Source organism: Sceloporus occidentalis, unplaced genomic scaffold, assembly GCF_023333645.1.
Source record: "Sceloporus occidentalis isolate IW3139 unplaced genomic scaffold, rSceOcc1.0.p SCAF_50, whole genome shotgun sequence".
In the NCBI taxonomy this organism is placed as follows: domain Eukaryota; kingdom Metazoa; phylum Chordata; class Lepidosauria; order Squamata; family Phrynosomatidae; genus Sceloporus; species Sceloporus occidentalis.
The window spans coordinates 3,490,850-3,511,252 of NW_028317030.1; the positions used below are offsets into that span (position 1 = coordinate 3,490,850).

General features: G+C 37.7%; 1 protein-coding gene across 1 annotated transcript; it reads left to right on the plus strand.

Annotated features, from left to right (window-relative positions):
- The first annotated feature begins 928 nt into the window (after positions 1–928).
- Positions 929–19,208, plus strand: LOC149288664 (gamma-aminobutyric acid receptor subunit pi-like). Its single transcript, XM_089491378.1, has 12 exons — positions 929–1,127; positions 3,481–3,602; positions 4,751–4,757; positions 5,557–5,665; positions 6,624–6,736; positions 12,494–12,561; positions 12,975–13,192; positions 13,751–13,833; positions 15,180–15,317; positions 17,053–17,205; positions 17,892–18,085; positions 18,936–19,208. Exons 1-12 carry the CDS (start codon positions 929–931, stop codon positions 19,206–19,208), a joined length of 1,677 nt encoding a protein of 558 aa, XP_089347504.1.
- Positions 19,209–20,403: the final 1,195 nt, after the last annotated feature.

The following is a 20,403-nucleotide window of genomic DNA, read 5'->3' on the forward strand; positions in this document are numbered from 1 at the left end:
ATTCTAGATGCTTGGCAAACAGCTGCAACACATCATGCATCTGGACCAGAAAGATAATGTATTCAACTATATATATATATATATATATATATATATATATATATATATATAAATTAAACTATTAAAGAACTCTGCTTCAATTATTCACAAGCTCATCAGTCCTTTCTTTCAAACAAAGATGGAGCCGTAGCACGTTAATTTATAACTCATGTATTTTATTAATTAGAGCCAATTTTCCCCATTATGACTAAAGTCAGGTTTTGTGAAACTGACAGAAACAGAATTTTGAGCAATCTGTCTCATTGTTTGAAAATACAATCCATAATCTTCCCGTTTTAGCTGCGTAGACCTCGGCTGAACCTGCATGCATAATTTATACTAATGTTTGAACGCAGATTAGTAGCAATAATACAAATTAATTTGTTAATCCCGACAGAGAAGTAATCAGGGAAACCTTTCTTTTTGTTGCTGTACAAATAGAATTTAGGAAAGAAGAGGGGTTTTTTTTACAATAATGTTGGCAATGATTTAATTACAATTCTACTATCATTAGCTACTGCTTGAATTTTATCATCCGCCTATAAATGTCCATTTTTTTTCTGCATCTTTCTCTTCTCCTGACCGCGATCACAAATATGCATGAAATGAAGAAAATGTCCCCCTTCTTAAAAATCTCTTTGATTGACAACCTGGGCTTTTCTTCTCTATAGTTGCGTTTGTGAAAGGTTAGTAGTCTTGATTTAAGTGACTTAGCTTTATATTTTAAACATATTTGCGGTAACACCAAGGATATCTTGCTGCATCGAGGGATGTTCCGTTCGCTTTGCGCAGGTAGCTATGACTCTGGCCAAGTTTTCCTGAAGGTGAGCGCCCGGCTGATTCATTGTATGTACATGCTATGTTCACCAGGTCCAGACGCTCTCGGCAAATGTCTGGGGGTCCGCTGGCCAGCAGTGCCCCTCATTTAAACGATGTGCTGTTCCAGTGGCAGATCGGATTCCTGCGTTTGGAATCGCCAGCTGGCTTTCTAATGCAGCAGCGCATATCCAGCCGTCAGTTGGCCAAAAAGTGCCAGGGCCGCCTTGTGATCGCCAGTGCAGCCCTTATAGTCACTTTACTTGTCTGTGGTTAGAGGCACGTCATGTATACAGCTTATCTGAATGAATAACACATTATAGTTAAAGAATTTTCAAAACGAGTTCCTAAAAGAGAGGGATATCAGGAGAGGAATGCGGGGCAGAGGGTACAAAAGTGGGATTATTCCTCTTGGAGCGAGAAATATGAGATATGATAACGTTACGCAATATAACCAAAATGGACATAGCTGCGTTTGCCCAAGAGATGGAAGAAGAGATCTCTGAGGTCCCAAAAATCTATTTGACTTGGTCCAATAAAATGTATCACCTTTGACTAAAGATTCAATCTAAAAAGTGTTCATTCATGCAACACTTTTTCTTCTGCCCAACAGGAAAAACAAAACTAAAAGAAATGACACATGAAGTGAAAAGAGTGCCTGTGACAGGCAGTCCGTGTAGTCGGCTGTAACCTCTTCCCACGGTGTAAGTACAGTACCTCCCCTCTCATCCACAGTATATTTCCCCATCTCCCACACTATCAGAGTCTTTTTCTCCGACATAAGCCTCTTCTTAACTCTTACAGATGTTCGCCATCAGCTAAAAACATAGTGTGACCCTCGCCGAATTCTTCAAGGTACCTTTTTAGGATCATATATTTTTTACCATCTTCACCGACACGACGATATGCACAAAACCAACTTCTAGGTATGTGTAAGACATCCTCCGGGTATTTCAAGTGTTTTGTTTTTTTTATTCTGATGATGGGTTTCCGATATGACTATTAAGCTACAAACACAAATGGTGTGATAGATCTTTGTTGATGTCTGTTAATCCGTTGCAATTATTATCTAGGTCAGTCTAGGATACTTAGCAGAATTAGGGACATCTTTGAGTAGAGCGATTTTAACAGAGTTATTTGCTGCTGATAAAGACAGCTAGAGGTTTTTTAAGACATGACAGATGGCTTGCGAAAGTTAGATTCCGAAAACAGACTGAATACAAATAATTTGAAGTATCAGCATATATATATATATATATATATATATATATATATATATATATATATATATATGAACTCTGATACAAAGGAGCATGGTGATTGCTCAACTTTTACCAATTGGAATAACATTTTCTCTTTGTAACCCTTCTTTATGTCAGAGACATTAAATTGTGTACTTGGAATTATGACATCACATTAAAGTCCATGCAAACCCTATGGCAATAAATGAATGACTAATAAATACAAAATCCAAAGTTAATATGATCTGTGATTGGAAACTAAATATATTTATAGCTATACTATAGAAATTGTTTCTTAAAATAAAGAGGGAAATACCCAAATACGTGTTTGTAATACAGAATATAAATTCCACTAGATAGCATTAAAAATCTGCTTAAACTGATAACTATATACATGTATAAGTACACATGTATCAATATTGCAATAATATGCATCTATAAAACCTTAATTTTATTTTCTGGTAATATAAAATGATAACTATGCAATTAAACTTGAAGGTACTTGAAGGTAGAGAGAATAGTTTTGATCCAATAAGGTAAAGGTGATTCAGAACAAATGTAAAATAAAGAACAAACATTTATTCAGCTTTTGTTACATATGAAATCTCTTGTTGATCTTTAATTCCCTCCCTAGTCCAGGCTTGTATGGGAGCAAGAAAAAAATATATATATATATATATATACTTATATATGTTTTTACCATTTGGCATAAATCTTAATTAAAATAAGAAATGTAAAAATTAAATACCAAATACTGTGATGCAACAAATGATTCCGCTTCAGACAAATGTTTGGGGTACATTCAAGTTATTTTGCTAATCGAAGGGGTCGGCTGAGTAAAGGTGATGATTAGCAACAATGTAATCGTGATAAAGGACCTATAGGGATGCACTTACAGTATTTTTACAGTATTGCTGCAAAACGTCTCGCCATCTTATTGTTGACAAAGATTTTGTCTTTGCTGTGATTATGAATGAGCCAGAAAGAAACTCATCGATAACTGTACCATTTACCTGGACAAAAGTCCCCAAATCGGGGATCTGTACCATTTACCTGGACAAAAGTCCCCAAATCGGGGATCTGTACCATTTACCTGGACAAAAGTCGGGGATCTGATCAGGTGCTGGTGACAGTATATTAAAGTATTATGTGGTTAATTGGCTTGGGCTTCCATTATAAAACCTGGGTAAAGGTAACGAGAGTTCAGAAATCCCTAAAACGTTGTAAGTGCTTACTATTATCCATTGGCAATATAGAAAAAAAATCTGGATTGCTTTTTTTAGTGGTGGTTTTTCCATCTCGAATATTTCCGTTCCGCTGCTAGCTTTAGTTGTTATTTACTGCATGAAATCAAACATAGTAATTAAAAAATGCTTCATTGCAGAAGGTTCAAAACAAGGCTTCACCAAGCAGCTGCCTTCCATGAGTGGCTGGCTGAAAGCCATCCAGATGTGCCCCGCATACACAACATGTAAATCCAGCCTTCGAAGTGCACTTTCATCGACGGTAATTGGAGTCATTTAGAAAAAAAGTCGCATATGTTCCATAGCAAGAATAAATGCAAAGTGGCATCCAACTCCCATTACAGTTCTACGTAGAGCACCTCTTTCCGGGTCCAGCACGGTCTAGCACCCAACTGCGTTGGGATTTTTACTGTATCAGAATATTTAATACAGAAAAAAAAATGTTCATCAATTTAATGGGCAAAGAATTTAAAAGAAAAAAATGTAAAAGAAATTCAATAATAAAATAAATTACCTATTTCTGAAATATGGTTAAATATGAAATTATTTTTAAATTATTTAAATTGTATTATAAAAAATAAAGAAAAATGTTCTAACTCTAGTTCTTTTTAAAAGCTACATTGATGGCTTATAAAAAATTAGTTCACGGAGGAGTTCATCAAAATACATAATTTTTGCAATATCTTGATATGTTATTTAATTAAAAACAACCCATTTCTCTCTTGTTTGTGATAAGCTGGTTAAAAAATCAAGAAGGCAATTGAGAGAATCCATTTCTTTCTTACGATTATCAAGAATAATAATCAGTAAAAGTAACAGGGCAATCTGAAGTAAATCTCAGAATCCCAAATGATCGTGTGGATTTTAATATATTTTGACATCGGATTGGACGTGGATATAGCTCACATTTAGCAGAACGCAAGGCACGGCGTTTGAATATTTCCCATGCATGGTTGACAGCAGTATGTTGAATCTCTCTACTTCTAACCTATTTGAGATATTTAAAAAGTGGAGTTAGAAACCAGTGTATTCCGATAAGCTGATTCCTTCCCTTTCGTAGTTGCTGGAGCTATTTTGAATCAGCGTCCAAGCTCGGTCAGGTGTGAAATTAAGTAAATTTGAATAGTTTTGCTTAAATAGATCCAAGTGATACTGTACGTTGGATTACTGCCTACTCACCGAACCATGATGGCTAGCCCAAGGCTAATCTGATTTAACAATACTTTTTTTTCCAATGGAAAGCACATTGTCCATTTTTAAACAGAACACATTTCTAAAAAAAAATGAATTTGTACTTGTAACAAATATTTCCTTTATTTATTGTGTAGGTCCACTAGTGTAATGGCTGGTAATCATTTCTTTGGGGTCCTTTACGCTAAATTTGTTACTATTTTTTTTATTAAACTGCAGGTCAAAGGTCAGTTTAGAGGTCAGATTGCTGCTGGCACCTTCTTAGATCACTGGTTTTGTACCGAGGTAGAGATTGCTTGGGTCACCTAAACCTCAAATCATCTTGTATTTCATATAATAGTGCCATGTGAGATTTCTTGTCACCAACAGTCATAGGCATGGATGCTCATAGTGCATAAGGAAACCTAAAATATTTTTAAAGACTTTAGACTCTTCATTTGGGGATGTTATTTTTCAAAATGAAACGGTAGTCACCTGTATGGGCTCTCACTCAGTATTGTGTTTCTGAGCGAGAGCCCACACAGGTGACTACCTTTGTAACATGTAACTTTGTAACATGCAACATGTGATATTATGATGATAATTTTGGTAGTGGGCACACATCGCAGATTTAGGAAGTCCCCATCTCAATAACTCCGTAAAAAAAGCCCCTGTCATCTTCTTGCCTACTGCAACCCATCTGCCAGGTTCATCTACCTTACCTATCGCTCTACTAACACCTCTCTCCTCTGCCCGTCTCTTCTGGTTACCTGTATGCTCCAGGCTTTAATTTAAGACCCTGACTCTCACTAACAAAGCTGGCTGGTCCTCCTCAAACATTTGCACTTTAACCTCTTGTAAGATTGTAAGCCCCTTTGAGGACCCTCCATACCTTTAGTTTCCATGAATTCAAATTGTTCTTCATAGTTGCTTTACATTCCTATGCATAGGGTGATATTTGGGTGATTTTTTCTTCTGTGTAATTTCATCTCTAGTGATGAGCAGATCAACGTCAGAATATTTAACTTTTTCTTTTTACACTTTAGGTAATACTTCCACATCTTTATCTGTTAACAAAAACCAGAAATGTATTTTTATCATCTGGAAAACCAAGCACTTCTACTCATCTTCTGTAGGTAAGATAGACATATACCGGTAATTTGTTGTTGGAAAATTGTGCTCACAGACTATGATTACAGGGATAAGTGGAAGATCTCATGGAATAAAGGGGTAAAATTGTGAGCATGTTTTCACTTTTTTGCTAAGTTTCCCTTATGTGAATCCCATGGGAGAACTTTCTGCTCCAAGGATTTGCATGAATAGCCCTTCTGAGTTACACCGTGGTGGACAATCATTGTTTATGGAAGCTTTAGACTGAGGTGTATAGTTACATTACAATCGACTCTATGTCCCCCCAAAAATTGGAGCCTTGGCAACCCCCACCACGTATTTTCATCCATGCAACGATGAACACAGACCTGATAATTGCCACCCTGCCCCGACTTTGCCACCCATCCTATGTAAGGAGAACAGGTTATAGATCTGCTCCCACAGGGCTGACTTTATATATAAATGTGTTCAGGGCAAGCTACATAGCCCCACTATGGCCCTCACCATCATGCCTTCCCCACAATCGTATCTTAGTGGGGCCGCAGCTGCTGAAACAGATCTCAGCACTATACTTCCTTCCTATTCTGAGTGCTGCCTGCTGCTAGGTGGCAGGAAATGACATCATATGATGTATGAACTCATATGATGTGCATATGATGTAAGGGAGGGATCGTTAGGCAAGACCTATGTTTTTTTTGGCACACAGACCTCCGCCAGACTATGGTAGATGTTGAGGTGGCCCCAGAGACAGCTGTTGTAGGCCTCTAATGTAGACCTGGGCCAAGGGCAACTTCCCTTTTTGCCCATTGAAAAGACCGTGAACATTATTTATAGGGGATAAAGTCCCTGTAGTAAAGTCACCAAACGCACAATTTAACACAACACACAGGAACGTTTATATCCCTGACACCACGCTAAAGTAACTATTATACCTGCATTAACCTAAATATTATTACCTACCTAAACTGATCATTTATATATATTTTGCATTTGTTTCCAACAGCATAATGTATTTTGCCACTGTTTGTGCTGATGGAATAGAAGGGGAAATTTTACCTCCAACAATTCAGAAGCTAATGAAAGGATACAACAAGTACCTGCGTCCCTTCTTTGATAGTAAGTGCTGCGTTTTATTGCAAATGAAGCTCTGTGAAAGTTTTTGGGATTTACTCGGCGTAGTAAGGTCTGTGTTATGTGCAGCGAGCTGCTACATTCTAATATGTTGTGTTTCAAAATGCTTTGCAGTACAATATATCTCTCGTGTAAATGGTGATTTAGAGCAGTTAAGATGTTTCTTATTGTCTTGGAATGTGAGAAAATGCATAAAAAATGCCTGACCATGTCAGATATAGAAGCAAGTTTAAAAAAATGCCCCTTTGTGGTAACGTGCAGAAAGTAGCAATATTTGCTCCAGAAATGTTTTCAGGGAGAAAAACCCACGTTTTTTATCCTTTTTTTGAGCATTGTGATGTATGCACCACCAGGCCACTTGTGATGCCAAGACTTTTCTGCGATTACAGAAAATATCATATAAAGCCTTTGCCGTAAATCCTGCAAATACAGTACTTTCAACTGATGCCCTAAAGTCCTCATCTTCAGCTTAAAGAAAAGGGCCACTCCAAAAAAAGAAACAGCAGTGAATTGCATGCGTATATATATATATATTCCAGTGCACTAGCGGCCTCAAGTGGATGGAGGATGCATTCCATCCTTCATTGACTTGATTAGAAGTAAGAGACCACCCGGGGGGTCACTGGCACATGGAATTAAATAATCAGGCACCTATGGAGCCAATAGTCATTTTAGAATATTCTGCCATTGGGCCTTGATGGGGTGCATTTTTCCACAGGCAATTTTCTTTTTGATATTTTTGGAGTGCTTCATTACTTTTGGTCAGATATGAGAAATTAAGGGTAATGGTTGCAAACTCTGGATGACCCCTAAAAGATATGTTTAAAAAACACATGTTTCCCATTAGTTTCACCCTTTGAGTGTAATGGGGATGGGCATTGAATGCATTGGATAAACCTAATGCCCCCTCACTTATGGTACGTAGATATGGTGGGTTAGGTAGTGCTCCCAAGTGAATGCACAGTGATTGTGTCCACCCTCCTTGCATCCAAGGGATGCACTGGACTGACCTCACCTTCCGCCACATAGGGTACTTAGAACGTAGAACAAGTTGCTCTTCGAGGGATAGCATGTGAAGGCACAAGACTGACCCCTTAACATCTTAAACAGATCACAAAGCTTTATTGACCAGAAGGTCAGCTCATGTAGCGTGCGGCCGGTCATATCCAGTTGCCGTCCGCACGCTGCAGCACTCGTGTGCCAGGTGGCCGATCCGGGCCTAATTGTCCACTTCATCTGCCAGGAATACTATAGAGCTTTTAATGGCGATGTATGGTTGGTTGCACAGCATGCAACACACTTAATGTTAAACTAATGTGAAGATTTTGAATAATCAGTTTGAGACACCATGGCGCATTCCAGGACAATGTCCCCTGGAGAGGTCTGCAGGGATTCTGCTAAACTATATGAGACAGTTTGATATTTCTTTTATATATTTGCTCATCTCCCTCTGGTTATGCCTTCAAATTGCAACAGTTAAAGCAATACACATGTTTAGTATTTATGCGATGTGGTGTCAAAAAATGAGGGGACTGGGAGGGAAGGATTGTGAATATGGATGAATATGATGTAGTTGCTTACATCACAGGGTCCTTCTTTCATGTATCAGAAATACATATTAGTGATGGCCGCGGATTCTTGACTGTAAAACTTGATTTTCTTCCAAGGAAAATCTCCGCTGGAGTTTCCATACAGTATAACCTTTTACCCCCACCTCTACTCTGTCTGCACCCCTACGTTACCCTCCTTATTACCCCTATTAGCTTTACTCAACCTTGCCATTCATTTTTACTTTTCTGCATACGGTAACCTCACCATTCCAGGTAAAGGTTATTAATTGAAATGATGATTTGCATAATTCATTGATTGCATTTCCATGTAATATTTATTAGAAACACACTAAACTACAACATTCATTTACATTTTTAAATGTTTACCTTTAAAAAATAATAATTATAATAATAATAATAATAGTGATTTTTACAACATTCTCTACAAAACATATACACTACGGTTCAAAAGTTTAGAGTCACTTTTCACCGGAAAAGAAAGAACTCTCTACCTGTGTTAAAATTAGCCTTTTAAACTTAAACTTGGATCAGCGAACACAACGTTCCATTGGAACACAGGAGTGATGGGAGTGATAGAGGGCCATTGGAACACAGGAGTGATGGGAGCGATAAAGGGCCATTGGGACACAGGAGTGATGGGAGTGATAAAGGGCCATTGGAACACAGAAGTGATGGGAGTGATAAAGGGCCGTTGGAACACAGGAGTGATGGGAGTGATAAAGGGCCATTGGAAGACAGGAGTGATGGGAGTGATAAAGGGCCGTTGGAACACAGGAGTGATGGGAGTGATAAAGGGCCATTGGAAGACAGGAGTGATGGGAGTGATAAAGGGCTGTTGGAACACAGGAGTGATGGGAGTGATAAAGGGCCATTGGAAGACAGGAGTGATGGGAGTGATAAAGGGCCATTGGAACACAGGAGTGATGGGAGTGATAAACGCTTCTGTACGCCTATTAAAAATGAGCTGTTACTAGCTACAATAGTCACTTACAACATTAAGTTAAAAAATGTAGTGCATTTATTCAATAGATATTAAGAGACATTAAATTCCAGATTGTGTGTGTATATATATATATATATATATAGATATATAGCTATACTGTATGTAGATACACAGACTGATATTTATATATACTATAATGTTCATATTATATGATTACATCGTTTAAAGGTCTCAGTGCTTCCATTGCAGCCATATTCCGGTATAATGTTATTTGTTCTGTACATTTTTTTCTTTCTATTTTTTCCCCCACTTCTTATAGTGGTTATGCAAATACCTCCTTTTTTCCATTATATATATATTTTCCTTGTTCTGAAAAGTACAATAAAACCGAAGTGTAAAAAAAAGGTTTTCTTGTTTGAGAAGGCAGGAAAACTTTTAACTGATAAATATATTGAGGCACTAGAAACAACCGATTACTTGAGAATATGTCATTGCAATGAAAGGACCAAAATATGCTATACATATAAAAGTGCCGCCGGCGTGCAATGTATTATCCTGACAATGGAATATCAGAATCTGATTTTAGAGCAGCTTGATGGAGGTGGCACTGAAAATATTACAACGTGATTTATGACACAAATTGAGCAGTTTTTTTCATCAACCTGTATCTCATCCTCGGCCCCCCAGTCTAAAGACCGTAACAAGCTCATGAAATCAGCATCAGATGTCTAAAATTCTGATAGCGTCATCGATCAATTCATCTCCCGAATAGTTTGCATTGTGTTGTCTTTTTTTTCAAATTAATTGCAGTAATATAAATAAGAATGTAAACCAAACAGTTGTCATGGTAACTACAACATCCACCATTTATTCGCTAAGCATACAAAGTCACAGGAAAGGTTGTGATGTCAATGGGCATGACATCATAAAGCCATATTTTGATAGCCTGCTACATCCTATGAGGTCACAGCCATATAGCTGTGATGCAGCTGTAACTGTAATTTGGCTATTTTTTTTATTTTTTAAATAATCTTAGGCTCACCAAAGATATACTGTAACTAGTTTTATTACATTTTACTGACGCAAGATTTAACTTTTGTAGATCCCATAGATGCTGTGACGGCGCCCCCTTTATTGTAATTTATTGTTATTCATTCATATATCCGATATTCATATTTTAACCTCATTGTAGAGTTGGGCAAAAGCTTTCATCCATATCCTAAAAATAGCAGAAAATCCCCCCCCCCCAAAAAAAGGCAGAAAAATGAAGGGTATTTGTAAATATTCCCATGGGAAGAACACTTGTCACCCAGCTTAATTCTTCTTCAGGTATCCTACGTATCCTCAGTGACATATCTCAGCCTAGGCCAACTACGCCAAGGCCTAGGGCGGCAGTCCCCCCAAATATAAAACCTCTTTGGCGATCAAGCCCCCCCCCGGGGATTCTGCTGCACAATGGGCTGGTTATGGGGGCATCTATGCCTATTTACACCATGCGGCTGTGTTGGCTTAATTAAAAGGCGTTGTGCCCCTTTTAAGTTACAGCACACAGGGATATGACATCATATCCCCCCACTTTGTTTCTTAAAGGCACACAGCACCTTATTATACCGGATACACAGATATGGAATGGACTGGTTGCGCTGCTGTGCTGGCCTCAAAGATAAATAAAACCCTGCATTAGCTTATATTTTTTGGTGAGATGATGAACCCATTTCCCCTTAGAAGCACCTGAGATTAAGTTCTAGCCCTGTTAAAATCTGTAAAAAAAAAGTATTGTAGAAGTGTGTAAAACATTCTAATGCGTGTTAAAATATTTTTTGCTAGGAAAAGATAATTCTGATCAGGGGTTACAGCTGGCAGGGGATATTTTTTTTAACAGAAACGAATGAGAAAAGGCACTCCCCTGGTAGTGAAGGGTTAACTCCCTTATTTTCAAAATGAAATATAAAAATAAATTACGTAATTATATTGAAACATACAGGGCCTTAAACACTTCTGATGTGTTCTCCACCGTGTGCTAATTAAGTAAAAACATAAGGCATTTGTTAATGAAGAGGCAGCTGACGAGCACATCTGTCTTACTGCTGGCGAGATGGCATGTGCCAATATTTTGTGCTACTAAAAAAACCTCAACCAATACACTTAGCACAGTTGGCAAAGAAGGAGAGTAAATTAAGGTCATATTCGTGTTATAAACAGACGTTCTTAAGACTATACCCATATTTAACCCCTTAAGGACCAGGGCATATTTAACACAATAGGACCAGAACAATTGTCTTGTTTTTGTTATGTCCTTTTTTCAACCGGTATTTTCAATCTTTCTTGTTTATAGAATTCACATAAATTATATGTATATATATATATATATATATATAAACCCTAGTGTTTTTTATTATTTTATTTTTTTAAACAAAAAGCTTGTTCGAGTAACGCCATCAGATGGTACAAAAGTGACTGATTCCACGTTGGCTATTTTGCTGATTTTTGCTGTGTATGGCAAAGTCTCCTGAGCGGGGAAGCATCTCAAACTCCTTTGTACATATTTTCTCCTTCTGGGAATCTTAAGGAACTTCAAAAGCGAGTTCATCAGCCAAATGGCTGGACATGACTGCCCTCCAAAGCTGGTGGTGCTCGATTCTCGGCAGGGCTACGCATGTAGGGTCCTGCAAGTCCTGTAAGTCGGTCAGCTAGGTCAACAGTGAAGTTATCATCAAATATATCATTCCTATTGAGTTCTGGATCATCTCACCTCTTCCTCTAGTTGGATCCTTACTTACTTACACCTTCTTTCTGTCAATATACTTGTTGACTTGCCTTTTCTGATTGCTAGTCGGCTTCAAACGTTGTCCACTTGGCAGAGTTGGCCCAAGCATCTTAAACGAACTCATTTGAAATTAAAATGAATTATATTTTTGAGGACTGAAAATATGTAAAATTCAAAAGATTGCTGAAATAAAAGTGATTCTGTCACCTAAAAATCCTTAATATTAGCCGTAACAGAAAGTTTCAACATGTACCAAATTGACATTTTGAGGAAAGTGTAAAAATCTTTTAACCTGAGGATGTGAGGCTGTGGCCACTTTGGGTACTCATCCAAACCGACCCCTATTTATACTTTATGGTGGGGCTTCCGGTGACATCCTCTCCCACAACTGCATGAGTTGTAATATTTAAGATATCAAAAATATTTTGTAATGCATTCTCTTTAAACATTTCTTTTAACAGATGGGCCTGTAACAGTTGGAATGAGTTTGGACATTGCAAGTATTGACACCATATCAGAGATTAACATGGTAAGACTCTATAAAGTGTATATCTCACATACTAATTATTGACCGTATCAGTCTTGAGCACATATTCTTAATTCTTTTTTCTCCTTAATTTATTTGTTTCTTTGGTGGAGGTTGATCTCTTCTTTTCTCACTTTTTCCAAACACAACATTTTATAGTTCTGTATACATCTATAAACCTAAGGTTTTTATGAACTAAAAAGTAGTCTATTGTTTGAAAGCGTTCAGGAATTCAAGATAAATAAAAATTATCAAACACAGTCCTGATGATGCATTCCTGATGGTACATCAGATCAGCTAACGTGCTTTGGCCAGACCTTTGCCGATAAGTCTCGTGTTTATTGAAAGCAGAATTTTGCAGATTGGGACCTGAGCGCTGGTATCTTCTTCTTTATCCATAATATTGTGTTTTCTAGGATTATACGGCTACCATCTTTTTGAGACAGCGCTGGACCGATGAAAGACTTTGCTTTCAGGGCAACAAGAGCTTAAGTTTAGATGGACGGCTTGTGGAGCTTCTTTGGGTGCCTGATACATTTATAGTGGACTCAAAAAAGTCATTTCTCCATGATATCACGGTGGAAAATCGGCTCATAAGGATTTATCCCAACGGGACTGTACTCTATGCCCTACGGTAAAAATAAATACATATATTTGACATCTATGATGTAAAAATCTTCACCATCATGATCATTATTACTGTGGAACTTTGCTTCATATATAACATTATGACAAGTGTGGTTTTAGGCATTGCTCCTTTTGTGCGCATATCACACCTTTACACATAATGTAATGACACTGCATAAGTAATAGCTGCTTTCATTGAACCTCCTTAACCCTGTTTAAGTGGCTTAACAGACAGAATTAACCTAAAATGTTCTCGTCCTCTATTTTTTAAAGTCTAACTTCCCTTCCCAATGGGCAGAATGGTTTATACAGTCCCTCTTAAAGGGACAGTACGGTGCTTTTAGCAGCCAATCAGCACCAATAAATAACTCCTATTGGGCATGCAAGTATGATGGCCGGAGCGTCCCGAACAAAAACATTACAAATCTAGAACAAAATCATTTCTCAATAAAATTTCACAGGCATTTACGTGCAGCTAGCAGACTGTTATCGTAGTGATAGTTGTATATGTACCATCGTGGCTGATAAAATAAAGTTAAAATAAAGCTATTTTTTTAAATTACAGAATAACAACTACAGTAGCATGCAGTATGGATCTAACAAAATATCCAATGGATAAACAGACGTGTACCCTGCAACTGGAAAGCTGTAAGAAATGAAATTCTCTATTAACAATATTATTATATCATATAGCTATGTATCATTATTAAGCATTTAAAAATATTTAAAATGACCTGTAAAAAAACAAAATGAAAAAAAACTTGAATGGAGGCCTTTTTAAAACCAATGCAGCTTTTTTTTTTTTTTTGTATATTTTAACTGGCCCTAATATTGTATTTATTTATTTTCTGGAAACGTTCTTTTATAAAAATTTGTCAAACCTATATTTTATATACTTTTCTATAGTTTTCTTGGCAGGAGTAAAATGTAATGATGATCTTATTTTTTTTTAATCTGTCACAATCCCCCAAAAAAGTCCCATCTGATTTATTGTAATATCTGGCTACGGAGGTTGCTCAGAATTCTGGGAATTTCTGCCCTTGAACAAATTAAGATCTACAGATCATTGTAATTATTGTCGACAAGAATAAAAGTCAAGCTTTTTTTTTTAAAAAAACAATGTACTTCATGGCTAATTTTTCAAATGTAATCTGTAGCTGTACTAATTGATATATTCTGCAGAGCAGGAATTTTCATTAAAAAAATCAATTTCATCCAATGCCAGTTACTTACTGTTATTACATTTATTGCATTATTTTGTCTATGGGTGACAGTTAATACAAGATCATTGCTTATGTAACTCTAATATGAGTCCCTTCCAGGTAACTTTATGAGAATTGTCAATATTACACCAATAATTCAATAAAAGAATAAAATCTTTAAAAAATAAAATAAAAAAATAATAATACTACATTATAATACTTATACGACCTAGTTTTATACACTAAGTTGAAATGTATACTTATTTAAAACTCAAATACAACCCAACAAACTTTGAGATGCTTCGGAATTCAGTAAATTGAGTCTCTATCAGCCCCCGTTGTTATTGGTGCTTCTATGAGATGAGTTCCTACATGTAATAATTGTAACTGATCTCAGCAGGGATCCAGGTACTGCGGAACTGGATGATCTCCATCATACGCTGATTCATCTTAAAGATCAACCATGTTGACAAGAACCTGGGTCTCAAGAATGGTCTCCACATGCTTAGCTTGGCCAACCAAGCCATAACTGTTGGATCTCTGTTATTCTGTAATTTGATCGCTAAATACATTTTTTTCTGCTTTTGCTGAAAGATTTTAGTATTTTTCACTTCTATTCCCCTGTCTCATTTCCCATTTCAGTCCGGGTTGGATCCTGCTGACTTCCGCACATAGCGATACATTCTTTTTTTCAGTCTTACGGAAATATTGAGTTTTGTAGCTATTTGTAGTATTGATGTATCCATTGGCTCGCTCGCTGCGGTTATCACGTTCCTCTCGTTCTCCCTGTAGGGGGTTATAACATCAATGATGTTATGTTTTACTGGACCAGAGGAAATGATTCAGTCCGAGGGCTTAATACTCTACGCTTGGCGCAATATACAGTTGAAGATCATTACACATCTGTGTCAGAAGCAGTATACGAAACAGGTTGGTGCGGCTGCTTACCTTATGCTGCTTGGATTCCTGTGGCTTTCCTTCCTATGAGGTCAAATTGTGAAAATTACATGTTTATTTGAACACATTATTTCCAATTTGGTGTTCCTTCCTTCCCTCTGTAGTTATGGAAGAGATAATTATCTATCTTGTTCACCATACAGTATTTTTCCCCTTAAATGTTCCGCAAGCTCATGCAGCATACCTTCCACGTGTCCCAAATCAGTCTTTGGGACCCAAATACCTCTTTTCTCGTCCATCAGTCTTCTTCTTAATAATGTAATATGAAGAAGTTTTAATTTACTGAGAGGTTGGTAGATAAGTGGAATAGTAGCCCAGCAGAAATGGTAGCGGGTAATACAGTGAGGGGGGGGTTAAACATGCATGGGACTGGCATATGAGTAGGGTTGTCAACCATAGTTGTGCGGGTCGGTGAAGGTGGAGCCATGAAGGGGTAGCACTACAAAAAGGTGGAGCCACAAAAAGGGGCAAAGGCGCAAAAGGTGTGGCACCTCAAAAAGGTGGAGCCACAAAAAGGGGAAGAGCCACAAAAGGTGGGGCTCCTCAAAAGGGTGGAGCCACAGAAAGGTGCGGAGCCACAAAAGGTGTGGTACTTCGAAAAGCTAGAGCCACAAAGGGGGCGGAGCCACTCAATGTTGCATGCAGCAGCACTGTCTGGAGATCGAGTCTGCGATTCCCTCCTTGAATGTTGGCGTTGAGTGAGATTGCCTGCTCTCTGCCCCCCGTCTCGAGTATTTTGGGGGATTTCTTTTTTCTCTTTGCTCATTTTATTGAAACGTGTTTTGGGAAGGCATTTACTCAGTTAACGTTCAGCTAGATGGAGTCGGAATAAATGTTTGCCCAGGAAACGTGGTTCGGATAAAAGGTGCTATGTTTACAGCCAGCATGTGGGAAGTAAATGAGATGTAACGTCGTATACTGGGTTTCCTTAGCACTATAGTGTACTGAGACTTATATAACCTGCATCTGTTTCTCGTGCATCGCCTACAGCTTGCTTCGGACTCAGTCAGAACAAATAACAATTTTTAGCTGCTCTCTCATACATGAAAGTAAACCACATTTCACAGTCATGTAAAAAAAAGCAATTTTAAGCCTCATTATTATACTAGGATATAAAAAATAGGCAAGACATTATATTTCTTCTGCATTTAGGTTCTTTAAATTAGAGTGAACTTGGTGAGGATTCTAGCCGTCCATAATAATAATATTGGGAGGAGAACGGGCTGCTCATTGCATAGAGACGTGTTGCAGCTGCAGCGTTATCTTTTGATTTTCGATGGCTTTTGTGAGTGGGATTAGGCTGCGGAGATGTTAATAAGTGAGCCATATTTTCAGGCTCTCTTGAGTGGGGATTCACTTACGGGCAATTAGGTTGTTTGTCTTCTTCAGTAACCAGCAGGTGTACTCATTTTCAGGAGTCGTGAGACCATATAAACAGATTACGCAGCTGCTTAGGGCCCCCGTTGGTCTAATGGGACCCCTCAGAGGATATGGAAGGGTTAAGGCACACATGCCTCTTAAATTTATATCACTATAGTATGTTCATCAACTAACTTCTGATCATAAGTATTATGCTCTTTCGTTTATGTATAATTATTTTATCAATTGTACGTACTTACAACGGGGCCCACCTTAATCTCATAATTTAGGGCCCCAAAGATAATCATGAGTCCCACAATAACACATCTGTCCTTGGTTTCTCTTGCAGGGCGCTATCCAAAGCTAGTGTTTCACTTTGAATTGAAGAGAAACATTTTATATTTCATACTTGAAACATATGTGCCCTCCATTCTGCTGGTTGTGCTTTCATGGGTTTCATTTTGGATCAGTCAGTCTTCTGTACCGGCCAGAATATGTATAGGTATGTGACACACCTTTTACTTGTCATCAAGTTCTTTTGTGTGAAATTCTTTTTTGGTTTGATGAACTAATTCAGTTGCTGTAGAATGTGGAGATTAAAGGAATGAGATGGAAAAGGGCTGTAAAGTAATGGGCAGATGCCTAAGGATCTGAGCTGTAGAGGGCACTTTAGTTAGCTCCAAAAATGGGCAGAAAGTAGTGATATCCATCCCGGGGAAACTGTTACAGATGGCAAGTATGGATCAAAATGGACACAAAGTGCATTCTACAACATTATATATTTATATATTTTAGATAGATGGAATAGCTGTCATCGCAGGAGACCTGATCTCCTAGTAGTTTAATGCAGAGCTTCTGAAACCTGTCCTAACAGTCCTGTTAATCCATACCCCTAGGTGAATGCATTAAGTTTTGCTTTCTTGCATCGAGTATGGCTCACATTAATAAAGTGAGTTGCTGGGGTATGACATCATCACATTTGGTGGTTTATAGTAGCCTCCTCTAAGTGGACCCATATCAGCTTCTTTACATCAATATTTATTTTATAATCCTTGTTAATTGTTTTCTATCCACTCTGTGTCTCTTATTTTTCTGATACACAAAAAAAAATTATACCGTGAGAATGAACTGTGAACTAATACTGGTGTTTTGTAAAACTTTATTCTTGTGTGTGGTTTTTTTTGGTAGGCGTGACAACGGTGCTCACCATGACAACGCTCATGATGGGAGCTAGAACATCTCTCCCCAATGCAAACTGCTTTATAAAGGCAATTGATGTTTACCTCGGAATCTGTTTCAGCTTTATATTCGGGGCTCTTCTGGAATACGCAATTGCGCACTTTTGTACTCTTCATCGACTAGATCAAAACAACTCAACAAAGGTAGAAAAGCACTGATAATCAAAAAAAGGTTTCTTTGCCTTGATGTACTGAGTTCTGATGTGCACAGTACTCGCTAGATAATGAGACATATTAAATGATTAAATCATATAATGAGTTAATAGCTTAAGCAAGTTCGCTTACTTGGGGGGCACTAGAGAGACATGCACAAGCCCCCATTACTATTATTATTATTATTATTAAAGGCAGCCTTAATGTTTTTCACTGTCCATCCTCCCAACGTACACAGGATTGCATTGGGTGGACATCGTCTCTTCTACCTGGGGTACTTAGAGGTAGGCAGGGTCGGGATTTTATTTGTTTAATCTGGGAGCGGGATGCAAGAACTGCTAAGTAGATGTTCTGATTAGTGTCCTGAGCATGCCTGGGAACTTTCCAGGACAGACTACCCAGAGCTCTCCCTGTTCTGAGGCAGTGCCTTTGTGAGGTGATGGGGATAGCCATGTATGAGGACGGGCTAGCCATGCAAGGGGCAAAATTAGCCTTATGAGGGGTGGGGCCAGCCACTGACAGTGGGGCTAACTGCAAACAACTTGAAATGGATTGGGAGTAGGAGGAGATTTGTGTGAGGAGTAGGCAATGACTAAACCCGTCAGCATCAGAGAATGTAGACATTGACCCGGAGACCCAAGAAAGCAGCATGTCACCCGGAAACTCCGGATCACACCCAGAGGGTTCTCAAGTTTGTCCCTGAGCTCCCAGTGATGCTGTATAGACTTTTAAGAACAAAGTAGAAATGAGCTTGGTGGAGAATGAGGTCTGGTCATTATTGTTACAAAAAATACCAGCCTGCTAATAAATTACTTTTTAAAACTAATATTTATTTCAACAGGGTAACATGGATGAAGATGACTTCGACATGAATGGCTCCATTGCAGCAGTTTCCACTAGAGAAAACAACCAAGCAAAAGCTATCAGCACAGAAACTAAAGACAAAGGAAAGCTCCACCGTCCTTTAGCTAAGGCAATGAAACGCTTGCTTTGTATATTTTATTGCTTCCAGGTGGAGAACCCCCAGCATATAGATAATTATTCCAGACTCTCTTTTCCTTTATCATTTATGATCGTAAATGTCCTGTACTGGGTTTATTATCTGTATTTTTAAACTATTATTGCCGAATATTATTGCTATTTATATATAAGGTAATAAGCAATATGCTATTACTGTGAATGGAAACAATACTCTTTATAATATTTTTGTTGTTGTTGTAGCTTGTTTCTGAATAGATGAAGGCATATTTAATCATTAATCATTCCACGCAGGAGTTTTAAAATGATTATAATTATTTATTGATTTATATAGTGCCATCATATTCTGCAGTGCTGAACAATGTATATTTTTTATTTTGACAATGATTCTTTTTTTGTATATAATCTTATAATATGAATTTTGGATTAAGTTTGACAAAGCACTTTTTTTTTTATATTTCTATTTTTTATGCAGCAGTTAAAAAAATGTTGAATGTGAACTGGGTGAAATAAGGTTAAAAGAGATAGACAAACTTTGTATTAATCAAGCATACAAAATATCTACTATACTGTATGTTTCCCCTTATTTATATTATTATGGATGTGTATAGATACTTCCTAGGGTTGGCTACAGGAACTCTGCCTCAGCTATGGCTTAGTTTTGTTTAGGGGCAAGCCTAGCCTCACTTGAGGTGAGGCTGGACTCAGTTAGACTTTGGGCCGTGAGGAGGCAGTAGCGGGCAATGAGCAGGTAGGAACTTGGTTTCATCAAAGTCCATTCCTCTGCCCAACAAAATTACCCAGAGTCTCAGGGAAGTAGCACTTAACCCAGAAGCTCCTGGTAAGTCCCCAGGTATGGTGCATACAATGTCAGCTCTTTTTTAGACGTAAACGTTAATTCCCCAGGTCTCCCACTATTAGATTTGCTAGGCAGTGACACCTGGAGGTAGGGAGCCATTTGGGTACAAAATAGTAAAAGTGATGCAATCACCATGGGATGCTCCACTGATTGAACCACTTGTATAACTTTTCACAAAATTGCACTTTAAACATAACCCCCCATTTCGATTTTCTTTAGTTAAAGGGAACATTGTTTTATCCTAAATTAGGTATGGTTGCTCCTTTATGTACAAATAATCCTAAATGAAGTTTTAAAGGCATGAAAAGTTTGTTGCATGCTTTTAGGCTCTTGCCTTTTGTAACTGCTTGTAAATCAAGTAACATGTATTACAAAAAAAGCTACCTTTTTTAAAACCAATTTTTTTATTATATATCTACTGTAATATAAATATAATATTTATAAATACATAATTTGTATTGCCAATTATTAA

What these genes read in the sequence shown, in the direction of transcription:
- LOC149288664 (XM_089491378.1), top strand. Translation starts at nt 929, where the DNA reads ATGTCTGGGGGTCCGCTGGCCAGCAGTGCCCCTCATTTAAACGATGTG. An exon ending in AGTCACTTTACTTGTCTGTG is followed by an intron (nt 1,128 to 3,480) that starts GTTAGAGGCACG and finishes GCTTCATTGCAG; the next exon opens with AAGGTTCAAAACAAGGCTTC. An exon ending in CCTGCGTCCCTTCTTTGATA is followed by an intron (nt 6,737 to 12,493) that starts GTAAGTGCTGCG and finishes TTCTTTTAACAG; the next exon opens with ATGGGCCTGTAACAGTTGGA.